The following is a 20,863-nucleotide window of genomic DNA, read 5'->3' as shown; positions in this document are numbered from 1 at the left end:
CATGCTCTGGTGTTGCTAGTGTTTTGTCGTTTAACAGAGATGAGCAACTAGCCAGGGGGACTTCACTCCCTCAAATGGTCCTTTAGGAAAGATAGTAACATAAAGCCAGAGGATAGCCCCATGTATCCCTGTTTTCACTAGGGACTTCTAGACCTTTGGGCCTCCAATGATTCCTGCTGTCTGCACACTGAACTATTCCATCACAGTGGCCTAAAGAAACGATCTATTCCCCATACGTACCTGGAACCTGGGACCCAAGGACTCTAGCCTTAATAGATCTGCTACAACTGTATGATAAGCCTCCCCCCCAACAGAGTTTCTATGAAAGTCCTGGTTGCCCTGGAGTTTACTTTGTAGAGTGGGGTGCTCCTGAACTCAGAGAGCCACTTGCCTCTGCCTTCAGAGTGCTGGATTAAAGGTGTTCACCACCACTGCCTGGCAAAATGTTTTAATTTTGCCCATTTACGCATCAGGTCAACATTTCTTAAGCAGGCGTATTAGGGTTCTCCAGAGTAACATAGCTGAGTCTTTTCATTCTCTCTCATATGTATAAATACATACATACATACACACACACAAACAGAATTATTAGAATGACTTACAGGTTGTGGTCCAGTTAGTCCAATGGAAGGTCCAACAATCCAGTAGTTGTTCCATTCACAAGGCTGGATGTCTAGTTGGTCTTCAATATACACCAGAATTACTAGGTAAGCTCTCATACCAGTGAAAGAATGAATTAGCATGAGAGGAAGGAGGCAGAGAGAGCAAGTTTCCTATGTCCTTTATGTAGGCTGCCAGCAGAAGGTGTGGCCCAGATTAAAGGTGGAGCTTCCCACCTCAAAAGATTTAATTAAGAAAAAATTCTTCACAGATGTTCCCAGGTGCTTGTGTTTTAGTTAATTCCAGATGTAGTCAAGTTGACAACCGAGTATAGCCATCACAGCAGGAAACACAAATTTTAAAGCAATTATATTTATTTATATACATTCTTTTGGATTTGTCACTCACATACTTTATTCTGTATATAATTACCAGTGCTGTTTTTGGTTAACTGGGTTTTTAAATGTAGGAGCATTTTCATGTTTCATATTTTCTTTAATGGCTAAATGAAGCAATTAAGAACTCCCTGATTGTTTCACCTGCTGGGTGGTGTCCTGAGCGGTCCTTCAGGCATATGACTCTCCTGCAAAGTCTGCAGAGTGCATCTCAAGGCTAGAAAGGCAGTGGTTTGAAAGGCACTAGGACTGCAATTTGGACTGCTTCTTCTTGAACCTTATCCCGTGTGTTTTCTGATGTCCAATGAGGTGTGAGCTCTGAGTGAAAGCCCTCCCACACTTGGTGCACACATATGGCCGCTCCCCAGTGTGAGTTCTCTGATGCCTGGTAAGGTGGGAACTCTGGCGGAAGGCTTTCCCACATTGCTGACAACGGTAGGGCTTAGCCCCAGTATGAGTTCTCAGGTGCTGAGAGATGGCTGAGCGATCATTGAAGGTCCTCCCACACTCTGAACACTCAAATGGTCTCTCTCCACTATGAATTCTATAATGCTGTGTGAGGGAGGAGCTCTGAATAAATGCTTTCCCACAGGCCCTACACGTGTACGGCCGCTCTCCTGTGTGGATCTTTTTATGGACAGAGAAATACCTAGCGTTCTGGAATAGTTTACCACATTCACTGCACCGGCAAATTTGGCTCCCCTTGTGAATCTTGATGAAAAATATCTGCTGAGTATGCTGGTTGACAGCTTTCTTACAATTGTTGCCTTTCCTGGGAGTCCCCTCTTCATAACCTTTGTGGTAAGTTTTCACATGGGGGCTGTATTTGATGGACGTGTTGACTTCCCTGCCTTCCCCTCTTTCAGAGGTCTTTAGGTGAACTTTTATATGGGGAGTGCGTTTGATGGAAGTACTAATTTCCCCGACTCTTCCACTGTTAGAACCCTTCTGGTTCATTCTTATATGTTTCAAGGAATTCCTGTTTCCCTGCATTTTACCCCCTTCATAGCCATTCTGGATAATTTTTACAGGTGAAGCCTGTGTCAAGGAACTGTTCCTGTCCCTGGCTCTTCCTGCCCCAGACCCTGTCTGGTAATTTTGTATAGATGACCCTTGTGTCATAGAATTGCTGCTTTTCCCAAATTGTCCCCGCTCAGCACCTTTCTGTTGTATTTTTGTAGATATATCAGGTGCCATGGCATGGCTCCTGTCCCTGACTCTACCTTCAGAGCTAGTGGTTTTCTGGTACACTTTTGCAGGTGTTGTAAGTATAACGGGATCTCTGCTGTCCCAAACTTTACCCTGCCGGTGGATTTTTATAGAAGGACCATGTGTCTTAGAATTGCCACCTCTGACTTGCGGCCCCACAGAGCCCTTTTGCTGTTTCTGTATGGTTGAATCTCGTGTCATAGAAATATTTTTTTCCTTTGCTTTCCTCTTTCCTGTGCCCTTCTTGTTAATTTTTACATGCAAGTGCTTTCTAGGCAGAACGTCGTCAAATGAGCCCTGGCTTGTATGAAGCCTAGTTTGCCCTTTAGACTGTTGGCTTTCAGAGAGCTCTTCCTGAGGGAGGTCTTTTTTCTGTACAGGCTCGACCTGATTTGATTCTATGGTATAAATTTCTTGGACCTCATCTTGAGAGATACTTTTAGAGACAGTGGACTGAGCACCATTCCTTGAGAAATCTTTTGGCTTTGGGTTGTGAATTGGTTCTACCACAGAACTGGGTGATTGTGTAGTTAACTCTTTGTTTCCCAATGTAGGCTCCCACCCTGAAAGAAATCAAAAGATAAGCATGGTGGAGTTAAAAGTGCCAGAATGACAGCATAACAAACAGTATTTAAAAAATGAGATTACATCCTCTCCTCAAACAGCAAAACCAGGAACAATCAAATTGGTGGCCAAGATACTGGGTGAGGGCAAAGTGATTACTCTCATTCCCCCAGGCAACCTGAACCTGAGGCTGCTCTGCACACCCAAAGTACCCTATCCTGCAGGGTCACAGGTCCAGATAAAGGTCCTGAACAGAGTGTAAGACCCGAGAGCATAGCCGCTCCTGACAATGAACAGAGATGAAGTGTGTACCCGAGGGGACCCTGTGGCAGTCTAAATGTAGGCACGGACTTACCCACAGAGACCAAGTTATCCAAGGTCTCCAGCATTACATCACGATACTCAGTCCTCTCCACGGGACCTAGCAGTCGCCACTCCTCCTGATTGAAGTCCACAGCCACATCCTGGAAGGTTACTGGCTCCTATAATGTTATATAAGTTTGGTGTTTGTCAAAGGGGGCAGAAGAAAGGCCACTGGAAATTAACAGGTAGGGACTCCTTTGCTTTGGTGGTTTGCTCAGAGACAATGACTTCTCCAGCCCAAAAGAGATCCACAGGGTATTTCTCCAAAGTAAAGTCTGAGTCTCATGCTGGTAGACAAAGCTTATGATTGACAAAGAACTAAAAGTGCAATAAGTAAGCCAAATTAATCATAGTAGCATCTGTATCAAGGATGCACTGTCTCCCTCTAGAAACAGCTTGTCCCCTAGAGTAAATCCCACAACAAGATGCAGTTCTTGCCTTTGTGGACAAGTCTGACCTATGTGGAGCATTCACCTATGCTATGTCAGTATTTTTTTTTTCTTCTTTCTTTTGGTTTTTTGAGACAGGGTTTCTCTGTGCAACAATCCTAGCTGCTCTGGAACAAGCTTTGTAGACCAGACTGTCCTTGAACTCAGAGATCTGCCTATCTCTGCTTCCTGAGTGCTGGGGTTAAAGATGTGTGGCACCACTGCCTGGCTGCTATGCTAGTTTTTTTATGAGCAGCTAAAGATCCTGAAAGGAAGACTCCTCCACTTCATCAAGTTGCCTAGATTGTGGAGGTAATTTGCCCAGATGGAGAAGAACCTACTTTAGAAGGGACAGAATCTGGAGCAGCAAGTTTGGGATTAATCAGTTTCTTCCAATTCCTAGGCAGCAGCCTTGCTTGAAGCCTACTCTAGACGGCCATTACATGAGAGTCAACAATTTCAATCACATGTCTGAGTCAAAATAAACCACGTACACAGCAAACACCATTGACTCACTCCATATACACATCATATCTTACGGGTGGCAGGGCTAATCCTGCTGCATGCACACCATCTGAAAGATCTGAGCTGTGCCTTTCTATTCCTAATTCCTCAACAGTGTTGAGAACAAGGGCTCTCTCATTCTAACCAGGGAACAGTGTAGTTCTTACAGGCTGCCTGTGGTTGCTCTGCTTTCTATGTTCATCAGTCTTGGTTCACTTACTCCTGCCTTTTGCTTTCTCTATGGTCAGGTCACAATGTCAGGAGCAGGGCTGCCCTTCACACTTCAGTTGTTTCAGAACTCCACTCAGTCCTAAGAACTTAGAAAGTTGAAACTGCCCATCTTGTGTGAGCCTCAGCAAGGCTCAGTGTAGAAGGGGTCATCTTACGGGTGCGAAGCTGTAACCTAAAGAACAAAACCCAAGTTTCTTACTTACCTCAGGTGATACAATAGCTGGTAAGGTGGCCATGTCCTTCTTCTCCTCTTTCAGTCCATCAGTGGCCTCATTATGGCAGGCAGCCAGAGCTGGAGGAGACGTCACATGAAGGGATCATTGGGGTGGCAGCCCTTAGGCAAGCAGAACTGCCAGGATCTGCGACCCTTGAGTTGTGCATATACATGTCCCTTGAAGGTCTATGCTGACCTCTTCACAATGGATAACTAATTCCCATACCTGGAATGGCCCAGACTGTCACCCTGCAAGAACTACTAAGGGACTGGTGTTTTCATTATTAAAACCTTTTATTGCCGTCTACCTCCAGCTTCTGTTTCAGGCTCTGGCTTCCAAGGTAATGACCTTACACTTTCTCAGTGATAAAGTCTATTTCTAGCCTGCAAGCCTTTATCATGCTTGTGTGGCTGCCCTTCCCTTCTGCTGCCTTGGAGAGGGTTGTTTCTTTGGCCACAGGTTGTGTACCCATTTTGTGCTTCTGTTGCCAGTACTAACAGCCCTCCCACAGACTCCTTCATGCTCCATGGGTTTTGACAATACCGAGTTTACTCCAGCCAGCATGGGCACAAATGTGACTCAGGTTGTTGGTCTACCATGGTATCACTTCCAAGATATGGGGGACTTTCAGAGCTTTTGCTGGAGGAAAGAGACATCACATGTTTGGAAGCCTTAATGGGAATGAAGCCAGCTGAAGGCAGCCAACTGAGATATGCAGAAAGGTTAAATTAAGGTGTTTATTGAAGCTCCTAGGTATAGGCGTTTCTAGTAAAATTTCCTTCTTGGAGCCACTTTTAAGGTGTTTTTTTTTTTTTTTTTTTTTTTGACACCAAAGAATTCCAACTAGTACATTGACCACAAATATTTTCTCAGAGTTCTCTGTGAAAGGTCAGGTCATTAGGTTGCAACATGTTAAACATAGGGCAAACTCAATTTCATCTCATAAGCACTACTGCTTGTTTGGTGTTTGTAATTGTGGTCTATGTGCATGTAGGTACATGTGTGTTTCGGTGCATGGAGAGGTCAGATGAGGGCCTCTAGTGTCCTGCTCCATCACTCTTTGCTATATTCTATTGAGTCATGACCTCCCACTGAACTTGTATCCAGGCCAGCAAATCCTAGTGACCTTCCTGTCTCCATCTCATCTATTAGTGCAGTTACAGGCATGCATAACCATAACCAGATTTTTTTAATGTAGCTTCTGGGGAGTCAAATTCCAGTTAATGGTCGTTAACTGCACCCACCCCCAAATTCTGAGGATTAAACCCAGAACGCAGTGCAGTCTAGGTTAAGTGTTCCATTATTGGCGACAGCCCCAGCAGTTTTCTGTTTTGAGGCAGTCATGATAAGTTGCTCACACTGGCCTTGAACTCACTTGCAGCCCAGGCAGGCCTTGAACTAGAGACTTGACTTGACCTCTTGAGTATCTTAGATTCTAAGCCTATGTCATTAGGTCTGGCAAAATATATTAAGAGCTCTAGCATCAGTCTCACTAGCCTAAAGTCCAGACTCTCACAGGAATATGTTCTTTTGGATAAGGGAAGAACCCATTCTTTACCTTTGCAACTTCTACAGGCTACCCAGAATTCTTAGCTCATGGCCCATTGGCATCCACCCAGCCTCCTTTCTTCCTCATTCTAGTCCTAACAGGTATCAGTGACAGAAGCAGCCTCCATAAACTCCACCAGTATCCCGACCTTTCCACCACCTTAGAACTGTCATGTGTATTCACTTGTCATAGCACATCTTTCTGCAGGATCACAGGCTCAATAAAATACAAAGAACTGGAAGGCTGGCTATATGTCAGGGGTACCAAGAGAACAGGGGGAGGGGAAGCACCATATCTGAGCTTCCATTGAAGCCCATGAAAAGTTTTTGTTTGGGAGAACAGGGCAAGATACCAACCACTTCAGATTTCTTAGCTTTGACCTAGTAACACATGAAAGACACAAATGTTTGTGGACTGAAATAGGAACAAGTCATCCTTAGTTGGCTTGTTCCTCCACTACTCTTCATTCCTCCACAAGCCTACACAGAGAAGTTTCTCACCTCACCCTTCCATGAGACTCACCATCTTTCTTGGACATCGAGGTCCTCTTCTTCACCAGGGCCACTGCTGCCTGGCAATCCTCTGGGTGCTGTGATTCTACCCATACCCGCAACTTCTCAGGCAGTGCATTCAGGAACTGCTCAAGCACCAGCAACTCCAGGATCTGTCTCTTTGAATGTGTATTGGGTTGCAGCCACTGGTGACACAGCTCACGAAGCTGAGACACAGCCTTCCGGGGATCATCTGATTCTTCATACTGGAAATGTCGGAACTTGTGGTGAGCGATTTTCGTGTCAGCCAAATGCTTGCTTGCTTGTTGAGCTGGCTTGAGGCTACTTGGGCTCAGGTCTTCTCCATTTTCAGGATAGAGGGATTGAATCAGGGCATTCCGGGGACCAGCCACATCCTTGTTCAGTGTAAGGACCTCAACAACCTTGATCTTCATCAAGGGATTCTCATCAGGAAAGGAATTTATTTCATGGTCCAGAGAAGGCCCAGAAGATTCTATAAGTCAAAACCAGAGTAAAAACTAGGCAGGGTGGCACACTCCTGTAATTGTTATCCTTGGGAGCCAGGGGCAAGAGGGGATCCCTGGAGTAAGAGTCTAGCAAAGTTTACATATTCAGTTCTAGGCCAATCAGAGTCACAAAGACAGACTCATCTAAAAAACAAAGACAGAGTTGAGTATGTAGCTCAATTGATAGGGAATTATCTGGCATTTGGGAAGCCCTGGGTTCAATCCCCAGCAATGCATTAAAACCAGGCAATGAAATGCACGCCTGTAATTCCAGTACAGAAGAGATAGAGGCAGAAGGATCAGAAGTTCAAGGTCAACCTTGGCTATAGTGCAAAGTCAGGCCAGACTAGGATGCATGAGACCCAGTTTCATATACATGTTTTAAGGAACATAAATATTGTTTTATTCAGTATGTAAGCAGCTAGCTTATTTTTACATACAAAGAACTATTATTAAGTTACATGCACTGCAGCCTATCTGTATCGATTACCCCCTCTCCTATATAGATTTTTAACTTGTGTTTTATTTTGTACATCAGTTGTTTGTAAATCATTGTTTTTATTTTTGTCTAAAAAGAGACAGAATTCACGCACTACATTTTTCCTTCTCCTTTCTAATTTTTCTTTCTTTGCCTAGGGCCTAGCACGCACTTACCGAGTGTTCAACCACTGAGCTATAACAACGAGGACTCACACTTTTTTTGGAGACAGGGAGGCCAGCACAGTTGGCCTTGAACTCTATGTAGTAGAGCAGGACTTTAAAATTCTGATGTTCGACTTGCCTCCTGAGGTCAGAGATTACAGGAATTCACAGCATACCTAGTTTATGTGGTGCTGGGGATTCAGCCCAAGGCCTTGTGCATGTTGGGTAAATAATTTGCCAGCTGAGCTACATCCCCATCCCTTCTTTTTGCTTTTTATTTGAGGACAGGTGCTCACTAAATTGACTGGTCTTGAACCTGTGATTCTGCCTCAGCTTCCCAAGCAGCTAGGATTATAGCCCTATAACACCAGGCCTAGCTATTTGTTTCTTGCTTTAAAAAGAATATTTTTTTTTTACTTTTTCACAGTGATGTCTCCCCCTCGTCACCTCCCAATAATATTTGCTCCAATGCTTTGTTCAGTGATTTTAGAAATGTATTCAAGACTGTCCAGTCACACTTAAGAGAATCATAACATACATATTTGAGACAGACAGATGGTAAACAAAGTTCCTAGAGAACAAATACATGGAAGATGAGAGAAAATGTGCTCTTTACAAAAATCAACAAACCATGCAAACACACTAGTGGACTAGGCTCTAGCCAAAGACATGGCCACTCTAGATTCTGGTCTCTTAAACAAATCAGTAAGACTCTGAGTCCTCAGAGGTCTTCGAAACATTTTCTGTCTCAAAATTTCCCTTTACTCTCTCAAAGCTTGGACTCACACTGAAATTCTTTCTGAAGACATGCCCTTGTTTCTTGGGATTTCTTCTGCTATGTATTCACTTGGTAGTATCTTTCTAACCTCCAAGCAATTCACTCATATTAACCAACTGGAATGGATAGAATTATAGTAATGATTGCTCTCATTCATATTTAATATTTAGGTCAGATAACAGAATTAGAGAAGTCAGAAATTCTTAACTACAGTTATAAATTCGTGTTATTCAAAGTTTGTACAGGGTTTGCACTTTTATGACTTCTGACATTTTCCTTTTTCTTATTCTCCATAGTCCTTGCTACTGAGCATCTGTTTCATTCTCAGAAAATGTAGAATACATCTAAATGGTCTTTGCCCATATGAGTCCTCTGATCCAGAACACAATGAGGACTCCTACTGAAGTTTCCCGCATTGTCATGCTTACAGGGATCCCCATCGGTAAATTCTTTAACCTTCAGTGGCTTCCTAATAGCGATGACTCTCTTCAGACTAATGCTGGCATGACTGTGACGGCAACCAAGAGAGCTGCACGAGGAACTGGTTCTACGTCATGCACATTCTTGCGGCTTCAGAGTTCTCAGAGGCTATTATTTGGTATAAGAAAATTTCCAAACATAAAATTGTTATTTTTTTCTGGGGAGGGGGATCTCATGTGAGTTTTCTCCAGGTAAAACTAACTTAGGTCAGAAGCTGTTCCCGTTCCAAACGTATTTCTAAACTTTCTTTCCTTAGAGTGAGTTCTTAGAGAGTGAAAATTGAAAATTTCACAGAAACTCTCTACAGATTGATATCTGGTTTTAGTCTTCTAATAGTCAAGGAGGTCCAAGCTGAGCTAAAATTGAGCTTTCTCATACTAAATACACTGCACATTGTTTTTTTAACACACACACACACACACACACACACACACACACACACACACACACACCAAAGATCTCAGAGAACAGATACGTGAAAGATGAGAGAAAAAGTGTTTTTGGACAAAAATCAACCAGTCATGCAAGCACTGTACCAGGCTTTGGACAAAATGTATGTTCATTCAAGATTCTAGACTCTCAAACAAATCCATAAGGTGCCGAGCACTCAATATGTGAAATTCCTTCATTTTCCATATATTCTAAACTTTCAAATAAATATTTCTTTCATTTTCCACGTTTGTTAATTTTTACTTTCTATGTTTCTTCTAGCATGTAGACACCCTCTTAAGCTATACAAAAAATTAAGCCCTGCAATATCTGCCTCTTTCTCAAACAAAAGAGAAAACACTTGTTTTGTAATTTAAATTCAAATATATTTATAAACCTGTTTACTGTTTGAAAGTGTTGCCACAATCAAATTTATCAGGTCCAAGTCACACCGCTTCTTTTCTTTTCCCCCTTTTTGTTTTTTTCTAGACAGGGTTTCTTTGTATAACAGTCTTAGCTGTCCTAGAATTTTGTAAACCAGGCTGGTCTCAAACTCACAGAGACCCACCTGACTGCCTCCTGAATGCTGGAATTAAATACATGTGCCAGCATCACCTAGCTTCTGCTTCATTTCTTAAGTTGACAGTATCAACTTTTGGGCTAGAGAGATGGCTCAGCAGTTAATAGCAATGGCTGCTTTTGCAGGACCTGGGTTCCACTCCCACCATACATATGATGGGTCGAAACCAGCTGTAACTCCAGTCCCAGGGAAAAGGATGCCCTCTTCTGGCCTCTGTGGGAAATGCATGCACACAGTACACAAATATATACACAGGCAAAATACATGCACATAAAAGAAAAAAATTAAAAAGAAAAAAACGTTTTTGGAGGTTGTCCTTTGATTATAGCTTGTTCATTTACTAGTTAGTCTCTTTCTCTCCCCTTCCTTTCTTTATTTCCTGACAGGTTCTATATTACATTGGTAGACTAGAATTCACAGATCAGCCTTCCTCTGCTTCCCAAGTGATTTGATTAAAGGTATGTGCCACCACGCCTGGCCAAAACTCTTTTATGCACTGATTTTCTAGTGATGAAGACTAGTTAACATTCCAGCCTTTCACTCGAGGGACACACATGTGCTGTTCTGAATGACCAAAGAAAGACAGCAGCTGAATATATGAGCCCAGACCCCTCCCTTTTTTTCCTTTTTCAAGACAGGGTTTCTCTCTGTGTACCCCTGGTTGTCCTGGAACTCACTCTGTAGACCAGGCTGTCCTTGAATTCACAGAGATGCAACTGCCTCTGCCTCCTGAGTGTGCACCAACATCACCCAGGAAGCACAACCTAATTCATTTTTCAACACATTTTCCCATGCAGTCACAGGACCTTATTCAGTTCAAAGCTTTCTTGAGGAAGAATCACATTTACCTTAAGATTTATCCATTTTCTCATATCACTTCATGATGTCATTCTAGCTATGGTGGAAAACTGGAGAGGCATGCAAGCTGAATTGTGAAAAACAATCCCAGCTTTCGATTTAATCTCTGTTCTGTGTGCATCAATAAGCGGCACAGCACACCACTGTTGGGAGACTAGAGGAGATGTGTTATCTCATTTAATAGTAATATCTGACATTCTAAAATCTCATATTTTTATTTGCTATCTGGACCTCTTGAAATTCAAACAAGTGCACTTGATTAGCTTAGCAAACCTTCTCGGCTGTCTCAAGTTCCTGTTCATTTCTAAGTTATCGACAGAACAAGTAGAGGTATGGCACAGTTAAAGAACTTTTAAGGTGGATGCTATTGGGTAGTTCCTTACCTGATTAGCATGAAGTTTTACTTAACATTATGTCATTATGGAGAGAGAAAGAAAAAACAAAGGTTTTACTTCTCAAAATAGGTTATACCAGTTTAATCTGTTTGTGGGGCCCGTAGCAGCAGGACCAGGACCTGTCCCTGGCACTTGGGCTGTCTTTCTGTAACCCATTCCCTACGTTGGGACGCTTCACTCAGCCTTGATGCAGGGTGAAGGAGCTTGATCCTGCCTCAACTTGATATGCCATGCTTTGTTGACTCTCATGGGAGGCCCTATCCTTGCTGAATGGAGAATAACGAGGAGGAACAGAATGGGTAGAAGGGAGGAGTGAGGAGAGGAAACAGGAAGAGAGGAGGGAGGGGAAACTGTGACTGGTATGTAAAATAAATAAAAAAAATAACAAAATAGTTCATACCTTTAAAGTAAGTTAATTTCAAAATTTCAGGTTATGTTTTCCTGGCAATGCAAGGCTGGGTATGAAGCCCCATGGCAGAAGGTCTGTTTAGCATATAAATGGCCATAGCATCAGGCTCCAGAACCACAGAAAGAATGCTTGCAGTAAACAGACAGAGTACAAACAAACAGACACAGAAAATCCCTTCAGGTTTCCTTCACCCATATGAATTCTCAGCAGCTTTTAAAATCCAGTTTAGCTGTTCACTTACTAGATTCACTGGGTCTACCCTTGAGTCATGCACACTCCTTACTTCTCCCTAAACCTGCTGCTACTCTCTCACAGCAGGCAATTTCACCCCTATATGCTACCAAAGCTTCCTTCCTTCCTCCATCTGTGTCCTGCCACAATTTTCTTCACAAACCAACTAGAACGAGTTGTGAGAGGCCATGTCACACCACTGCGCAACAACAAAAGCCAAAGTCCCCTCACAGTTAATATGGCCCGTGTCTTCTGCCAACTTAACCTGCACATATTTATATTTTCGTTACCTACTCCTAGCCCCAAAATAGAGTCCAGAGAAGGGGTGTGCGAAGTCAGTGATTGCAGTCCCTTTGGCTAATAATCATCACCGAAGATGACGCCAGATGGAGATTGATAGGTGAATAGTGCCAGAGGCAGTGGCTCTGATGCTATTCCCACCAGAGCATTAAAAAACAAAGAGAAGCATCCAAAAGGTCATGGTGTACTTTATGCTCAACACTTAAATAGAAAAGTTGAGGACAGCAAAACCAGTGACTACCATCTTGTCATTCACGAAGAGTAACACAATGGTAGAACCTTACAGCAAGGCACTTCTTAGATCTGCTACGTGACCACTAACTACTCAAAGGAAAAAACCACTCAGACCACCTTGGAAGATTCTGTAATGGAAATAGGAAGTATTATTTTCATTCACTTCTAGCACTAGATTAATATTTATCCATTCAGATGAATGTTGATGTGAAACTAAGCTGAATCTAACATCATTCTCATCAAAACCGAGATATCTTCCCATTAGGTTAGGCCAGTTTCCCACTCCTTACTTTCAGCATCGTGATGTGCTCAAATATGTGATGATGCAACTGTGTAATTATCTAAAGCAAAGACAAAAATTAACATAGGGCTGAAGACATGGCTCAGTGGTTGTGGTGGTTTGAAGGAAACTCATACCCATGGGCTTATGTGTTTGAATACTTGGTCCCCAGTTGGTGGATCTACTTGGGAAAGATTAGAAGTTGTGGCCTTGTTGGAGGAGGTATATCACTGGGGATGTTTCAAAAGTTCATACCAGTCCCAGTTATCGATCTCTCTGCCTCCTGCTTGTGGATTAGATGTAAGCGCTCAGCTATAGTTTGAGCACCATACCTGCCTGCCCGTTGTCATTCAACCCACGGTGATGGTCATGGGATAACCCTCTGAAACTGTTAGCGAGGCCCAAATATATGAGGTTACAGGGTTTGGTGTTACCTTGCTTGGTTTTGACCTTTTTTGGCCCAGTGTTTCCTTACTTTTCCCCTTTTAGAATGGTCACATATATTCTATGCAATTTCTATGTGGAAGTATGTAACTAGCTTTTTGAATTTAAAGGGGACTCTAGGTAAGAGTCTTCCTTGAGCCTCAGAAGAGACTTTGAACTGCTTTGTTTTTATTTAAAATTTTATTCACTATTAAGTACTTTGGTGAGTGTATGTGTATGTGTGTGTGTGAATGTAGTGCCCTCAGAAGACAGAAGAGGGCGTCGGATGCCCTGGGACTGGAGTTACAGATGGTTGGGAGCCACCATCATGTGGGTGCTGGGGATTGAACCTGGGCCCTCTGCAAGAACAGCCAGTGTTCTAACCACTGAGACATCTCTCTAGCCCCCAAGACTTTGAACTTTTAAAATGCCAAGAATATGAAAGACTATGAGGAGTTTTGAACTTGGACTGAATACATTTTGTATTATGATACTGCCATGAACTTATGGGGCCAGAAAGTAATATATCTGAATATTTAGTTCCCAGTTGGTGGAACTGTTTGCAAAGGATTAGGTGTAGTCTTGACAGAGGAGCTGCGTCACTGGGAGGTTTTGGGGTTCTGAAAGCCCACGTCATTCCCAGATATCATGAGCGCTGTCTTGCTGCCCGCTTGTGGATCAGGATGTAAGCTCTCAGCTACCTACGTGCTGCCATGCTCTTCACCATGATGGTCCTGGACTCACCTTCTGAAACTGTACGCAAGCCCTCAACTAAATGTTCTCTTTTATAAGTGGCCTTGGACATGATCAGTTAGATATTCACAGCAACAGAAAAGTAATTAAAACACCAATGTTTAGAGAATTTAGTGGGATAACAGATTCATCTGAACAACCGTGCAAGAAAGGATTAACAAGAACAGGTAACAGCAACAAATTTAATGTTCGTGCGAACAGAATATTGTCAACTAACCTTAGGCAAGGTGGTGCTATCCAAAGGACTAGATGGCCAAAAAAAGTTTTTTTTTTTTTTAATTACAAGGGGAATGAAAACTTGTCGAAGTTCATTAATATACAATAAAATGTATAGCATTATGGCATGCACCACCAGAGAGGAAAAGCACAAAAGTTCAAAGTGAAGAGTACAGAAGAGGCTTTTACACTATGACAATAGTCATTTAGTCTATGGAAAGATGGTGTTCCCAACAAACAGAAGAATGAAGCAGTATATGGGGCTGAAAGAACTCACGTCCACCAGATAAAAGTAAAAAATGCCTGAATTCACGAAAGTATGCAGACAATATGCCTATGTGGTTAAAAACAAAAACAATAAACAAAACTTAGAAGAGAAATAAAAAGAGGAGCCAATGTGGTAACACACATTTGTAATCCCAGAACTTCTAAGGTAGAGGGACGATCAGGAATTCAGTTAGGTAGCAGGTTGGAGGCCAGACCTCATCTCAAAACAAAACAGAAAACCAAAGCAACAACCAAACCTCCTACCACATGAACCCCAAATACCATAAGTCCCGCCCCAAATAAAGACTGAGGCTGCAGATGTTAGTTCAGTGTCTGCGCTACTTACTGTGTGAAAGACCCCGGGCTTAATTACCAGCACCACGAGAACAGTGACTGCGCATTGGAAAATAACCTGCACTAATTACAACATGCTGCCTGAGTTCTCGTGCTCTCCACCGCTTAGAAGACATTACTCTCAGAACAATCCATAGGCCCATCCCTTTTGAGAACTCCCTCATGCCTGGCTCTCACCTGGACAGGTATCTTGAGGAATTTCTCTCTCCACTGGCCAGAAGTCTTCTACTTCTTCTAACTGAGATATCACGTTTGGCTTGGAAAAGTGATGTTCTGCTCAGGGGAAAAGAGACAGGGCTTGGGGAGTCTGCTTAGAGAACATGCTGTCCTGCTGTAACAGTCTATTCCTTCCTGACCCTATAATAATATTAGGACATAATGACTTTAGGCCTTGGGCAGTGACAACTACACATCCATTCCTTTCTTGGGATTTCTTGGGTTTCCTTGACAGCAGAGGAACCATAAAGTAAAAAAGGGAGATTGCTCAACTGGGGGACATTCTGGGGAAGCTTTTGCTTCTTTGCTAAATGTGACAGCCGAGAAAGAACTGGTCAGTTCAATCTACTTTGCTTGTTTCTGCCTAAACATAGACATCAAGCTTAGAGCCACGGCTATGCAATAGTTAGAACAGAAATCTTCCTAAGAACCACTAAGAAAACACAATCTTTGATGATACCCCTGAGCTGCTGGACACGGGTATCTCATACACAGGAAGTGTCTTAAAAGTTATAGGCAACTGTCACTGCAGCTATAAATAGCCCTTATAGACTCTGCCCAGCATTCAGGGGATCGGATGTATGGATTGGATGAAATACCTTAAGTTATACTTAAAAGCTGCCTTTTTCTTTTCTACCAAGCTCTCTACTGCCATAACACTTCCACTGGTCTGTCCAGGATAAGCCCAAGTGCAAACAGTTCACAGGAACATGTCTGCAGTTAAAAAAATGGGGGGAGGAGGAAGAAGGAGGTAGAGTCAAGAAGACTGATCCTCAACTTCCCATCTTCGTCCTTCTCCACCTCTGGAGTGATGAGTTCAGGTGTGCACCACCCACCCGAGGCCCAGACAGATCTTTATCAAGGTGGAGGCTGCCTTACCCACTGAAATCATGTTATTATAGTTCTCCAGCATGATTTCCTTGTATAGGCACTTCTGTTGGAGGTCCAGCTGTGCCCACTCGTCCTTGGAAAATGTCAGTGATACATCTTCAAACTTCACAGAGTCCTAAAACCCACAGAATGTTGTTCAGCCAGGAGTCTTCCTCTTCCACAGTGCCACGAAAATGGGAAGGCTGTGCAAGATGACCCAGCAACATTCTACTTGTCTCATCTCAAGTTCCTTTGTCTGAATCCTTGAGCAAATCGCTCTGACATTCATCAGGAGGACACGTGAGACCTCTAGTCTAAAAAACCTTTCCATTTCTCATTAGACAGGGGATAGGACTGTTGGTTCCCATCTACAGCGTTTTTCTTTTTATTGTCACCTTCTCAAAGCAGTTGCTGAAACTAAATAGGAACCTATGTTCTCACACTCGTCAGTTTCTCCCCCACACCCCCAGCTTTAAAAAAGCAGAAAATAGTTTTAAAGCCCTGGAGAGATGGCTCAGTGGGTAAAGGTGCTTGATCCCAAGCCTAAGTTTGATCTTCAGGACCCACACTTTGGAAGGAGAGAAGCCATTCGGAAAGCTGTCCTCTGTCCTCTACACGCAGGTGCATACCCACACACAAAATAGATGTAACAAAATTTATTTTTAGTTGAAAAGCTTCAATCTCGCCTGTAGAATCCCCAGTTCAGAAACTGGTTTATTTGTTTCTTTCTTTTTCTATCTAACCACCCTCCTGGACAGCGAGGCAGTCCTTCACCTCCTCCCGGAAATCTAGGGTATTCGAGAACAGACGTCTCACCACCAGCCGTCCCCATCTGGGGCAGACTCAAAAGCTGAAAGAAACCTCTACTCACATGGGGCCACGTTGTTGGAAGCGTGGAGGCCATACTCTTCTCCATGTTCTCTCGAGGGAGTAGGCAGGGTGTTGAGAAAACTGAAGGTGGAAGGAGAGTGGGGAGGGCTAAGGACTGTGCTCGGAAGCTCTTTCCACCTCTGCCCTTAACCGGTCCCTCAGCGGACCACCCCCCATAATGGAAAATGCCCAGTGAGTCCTCTCCCCTACTGCCACTCGCCTACGAGACAGGTTCCCCTCTAACCGCGAGGGACAGATCTTCTGATGTCCTCCAATCCAGAACGCGGTTGGTGTTCTTAAACAGTGTACCACATCCAGAGCGCGATAGCTACCTCAGGCTCCAGATCCACGACTACACAGATCCTTCCGTGCCCGTAGAAGTGGAGGCTCAAGCAAAGCCGGCTGGGGGCTCCAGAGGATGTAAAGTAATAAAACAAAAGACCTGTGCTATCCCCGACGGGGGACTCACAGCGCGTGCCAAAAGACACTATGGCGCTCGCGCGTCGGTCGGCCCCGAACTGCGTCAGTTTACAAGTCCGGACTACAACTCCCAGACGCCCCCGCGGGCGTCGAGCGGCAGTAGTCGGCGGCGTCCGTCTTGTTGGCCGCGAAGTTGAAGTCCGTAGAAGTGTTGTTGGCGGCCAGAGAACTAGGAAGAAGCCTTTTAAGGAGAATACTAAGTCGCTGAGCTCCAGGACCTCTGTTCACCGAGACCGAGGATAGGAGAGAGTCGAACTCACTAACGGGAGTGAACGAGCATGGAAAAACCGGAAGTTGGGAACGGGCAAGGAGTGGGCAGGAAGTGCTCGTCTTAGGGCACAGGGTAGTGGGGAGGAGGTTCGTGTGTGGGTGTGGGTGTGGGGTTGTGGGACGGACAAGGAATAGGCAGGAAGTGCTGGTCTTAGGGCACAGGGTAGAGGGGAGGAAGTTCGTGTATGTGTGTGTGTGTATGTGTGTGTGTGTGTGTTTGTGTGAGGTAGGAGAAGACAAACTCATTTAACAATTTCGTGAGGGGGAGGAGAAAGGATGCAGTCTTGCCGAAGGTTCACAAAGTATAGAAACAGAAAGTCAGTAGGCATTGGAATTAAAAGCTTGCCTAAGTTTCTATGAGAAGATAGGCGTCTGCGCCCGGATTTCTAGAGTAGGCAGGGCTGAATGGTCTCGCAACATAAAGGTGGGATGTGTGGAGACTTGGTGAACATGAACTATATGGTGGGCCACACTAAATGTACCCCTCCAGTTTTCCCCTGCAGAGGAAGGGACATGGAGGAGAACTAAAATTTCCCTCAGCCCCAGGGAGACTAAATGTAAATGTCCACACAGGGTCTGAAGAAATGCGCTGTTAATTGTACCCTACACACAGGGAGAATGAAGGTCCTGGTAATGTCAGTGACCTGTGATTAGGTTTGCTCCTTGTGATTGGCTGGATCATATCCAGGAGGAGGGAACCTAAAGTTTGCCCCTGACTGTAATCTGGTATGTTTTTTAACTTTCTTGACAGCTCAGAATGACAAAGAACTCTATTGTATTCCTTATACTATCTAGTATTCTATTCCTAGGGTCTCTTTATATTCTGTTCTGACTGATGTAGTCTTGTCTTACTTGGGGTCCAGAGACTCTGATGTTCTCTTCATGGCTAGAGACTACTGACCCATCCTCCACCCAGGGTTTGTGTATTCTTTTGAGGTTTCTAAATAGGGTCTCAACAACGCTGTGTGTATTTTATGTTGCTTATCCTTTTTTTTTCCTTCGAGACAGGTTTTTTTTTTTTTTTTTTTTTTTTTAAGCTTTGGAGCCTGTTCTGGAACTTGCTCTGTAGGCCAGGCTGGCCTCGACAGAGATCCGCCTGTCTCTGCCTCCCAAGTGCTGAGATTAAAGGCATGTGCCATCACTACCACCTGGCTATGCTGCTTATTCTTTTTTTTAAAAAAAATATTATTTTTTAAGTGTACAGTGTTCTGCCTGCATGCATGTCTGCAGGCCAGAAGAGGACACCAGATCTCATTACAGATGGTTGTGAGCTACCATGTCGTTGCTGGCAATTGAACTCAGGATCTTTGGAAGAGCAGTCAGTGCTCTTAACCACTGAGCCATCTCTCCAGCCCCTGTGCTGCTTATTCTTATGGCCAAAGTAGACTATACATTTTTCTTAATTTTTACTGCAATTAATTTTTATGTATTAGCATCAACTCAGAGATCATGCTATGTTTATTCTGATGGTGATGGACTATATCTTCCTTTCATTTATTCATTCATTCAATATATATTCTCATATATCCCAGACTGTCCTCGAATTCTGTAGCCCCAATTTAATTCCTCTGCTAGAAACAAAGTTGTGTGACATCCTAGTAGGAAAATTTCAGAATCAGTGACAGTAAACCAGGCATAGTAAGAACCAAAGATTCATAAGTTAACACTCACATGTGTATGCACAAAAACTTCAATAACTTAAACGATATTGGGGTAAAGGGCTTTTTAACAGTAGAATCATAAAAATAAAATGTGAGACTCATTTGTTAGGTTGTGCAGAGGACCTCTTGTCATATTTGAGGGTAACTTTTGAGGTACCTGAGTAAACTTAAATGGATGAAAATGCTTGTATTCTAGAATTAGAAGCCAGTGTTACTTCTTCCCTTCATTACTAGATTCAATAATATTTCCAATATTAGTGCAATGGGGCTTTGGAGGGACTTGGCATCTTGGGTTTTGTTTTGTCCTTTCCCTAAAAATGTAAGGGGAGGAGGGAAGGAATGATTTGGATTGGATTCAAACTCAAGGAGAAAAGTCCATAGAAATTACTTGTTCAGAAAGTGTGTGTGTGTGTGTGTGTGTGTGTGTGTGTGTGTGTGTGTGTAAGGGAAACATGAGAACCATCTTGACAGCCCCAGCAAAAACTTTTGATGACTATATTAGAGTTCTTTAGAGGAACAGAACTGATATAATGAATCTGTCTTTCTGTCTGTCTATCCATCCATCTTAAAGGTGGTGTGTGTGTGTGGAGGGGGAGAAGGCAAAGATCAAGAGCTTCCTTCTATGTCCTTTGTATAGGTTGCTAGCAGAAGGTGTGGGCCAGATTAAAGGTGGATCTTCTGACCTCAGAAGATCCCAATTAAAAGTGGACCTTCTCACTTCAAATGATTTAGTTAGGAAAAAAAAAATCCCTCATAGGTGTATCCAGCCACTTTGGTTTTTAGTTAATTCCAGATGTAATCAGGTTGACAAACAAGAATAGTCATTATAATGACATTAGACTCTCACAAATATTTCAGAATAATCTCTCTTTCTCAAGATACTTAACACAGTTCCATCTGTAAATTCCTGTGTGCCCATGTGAGGTAATGTGCATACACGCTTATATGAGTTAATATAGTCTTCAGAAGAGAAAAGGGACATCATTATGCCCACATAGGGAAGGCGTCTTATATAGACATGCTTAGGTCGCACTGGCCATAGATGACACATCTACTCCTTATCTGTGGGAAAGGCAATAGCCAGCGTTTTGACATCTATGGGAGGGTGGCGGTGGCAGGGTCTGCTGCACCAAAAAAGGATGAAATAGCAACAGTCAACACAGAGGTCAGCTTGGGTGAAACTCATCCGTTCCAGAGGCATCCTCTCAAGTTGAGTTTTCACAGGCCCAGTCTGAGGGCATTTTATAGTGTAAATGTCTGGACTTCCTGATAGCAGAGATCTGAAATTGAGCAAAATCTCAATGTCCAGAGAATAGTCAGGAAACAAGAACCTTGGCAGAAAAGCTTATTGGGAGTGCTTGAAAGGAAAGATAGATTTCCATAGTAGGTAAGGAGAAAGAAAGGCTGAGTATTTCTTTCAAATCGGAAGGAAGACGACATTTCAAAGGATTCTTAGTGAGTGAGAGGAGATCTTTAGGGTTCATGTGTGAGACCATTTTACTCATCCCTTCTCCGGGTACCCTATTAGCAATCCATGGATGAGGATGCCTGACAGTCCAGCAGCAGGGGTGAGTCCTCAGTGTAGCCATTTGAGTTCATTCTGTTTCCATCGTCACTGTGATTAACCCCCAGACCTCTTAGTTACCCTGATCACTGAAAGGTATCTTGATGTCAGTTGGGTTAAATGAGTGAGCACAGATTGAGAAGCCTGTAGTTTTGATTAAAGATTTGGAAACTATATTAGGTTGGAAAATGACCTCTAAAGATGCCAGGCCCTGATCCCTGTAACCT

At 43.3% G+C, this 20,863-nt stretch overlaps 1 protein-coding gene across 3 annotated transcripts; it reads right to left on the bottom strand.

Moving 5' to 3' along the window:
* Positions 1 to 952: 952 nt before the first annotated feature.
* On the bottom strand, positions 953 to 17,440 carry Znf274 (zinc finger protein 274). Of its 3 annotated transcripts, XM_038338818.1 has the most exons (8): positions 16,994 to 17,440; positions 16,663 to 16,742; positions 15,801 to 15,927; positions 14,883 to 14,978; positions 6,581 to 7,063; positions 4,498 to 4,586; positions 3,124 to 3,250; positions 953 to 2,767 (listed from the first exon to the last, which is right to left on the bottom strand). In XM_038338818.1, exons 2-8 carry the CDS (start codon positions 16,705 to 16,707, stop codon positions 1,239 to 1,241), a joined length of 2,496 nt encoding a protein of 831 aa, XP_038194746.1. In that variant the 5' UTR covers positions 16,708 to 16,742; positions 16,994 to 17,440; the 3' UTR covers positions 953 to 1,238. The 3 variants fall into 3 exon arrangements, with proteins under 3 accessions (XP_038194746.1, XP_038194747.1, XP_038194748.1); XM_038338819.1 differs by having other exon boundaries at positions 16,663 to 17,440; XM_038338820.1 differs by lacking the exons at positions 14,883 to 14,978; positions 15,801 to 15,927.
* Between the last annotated feature and the right edge of the window lie 3,423 nt (positions 17,441 to 20,863).

Source organism: Arvicola amphibius, chromosome 8 (genome assembly GCF_903992535.2).
Source record: "Arvicola amphibius chromosome 8, mArvAmp1.2, whole genome shotgun sequence".
Taxonomy (NCBI): Eukaryota; Metazoa; Chordata; class Mammalia; order Rodentia; family Cricetidae; genus Arvicola; species Arvicola amphibius.
The sequence above is the reverse complement of the archived record's forward strand: the minus strand, read 5'-3'. Positions and strand labels throughout refer to the sequence as shown.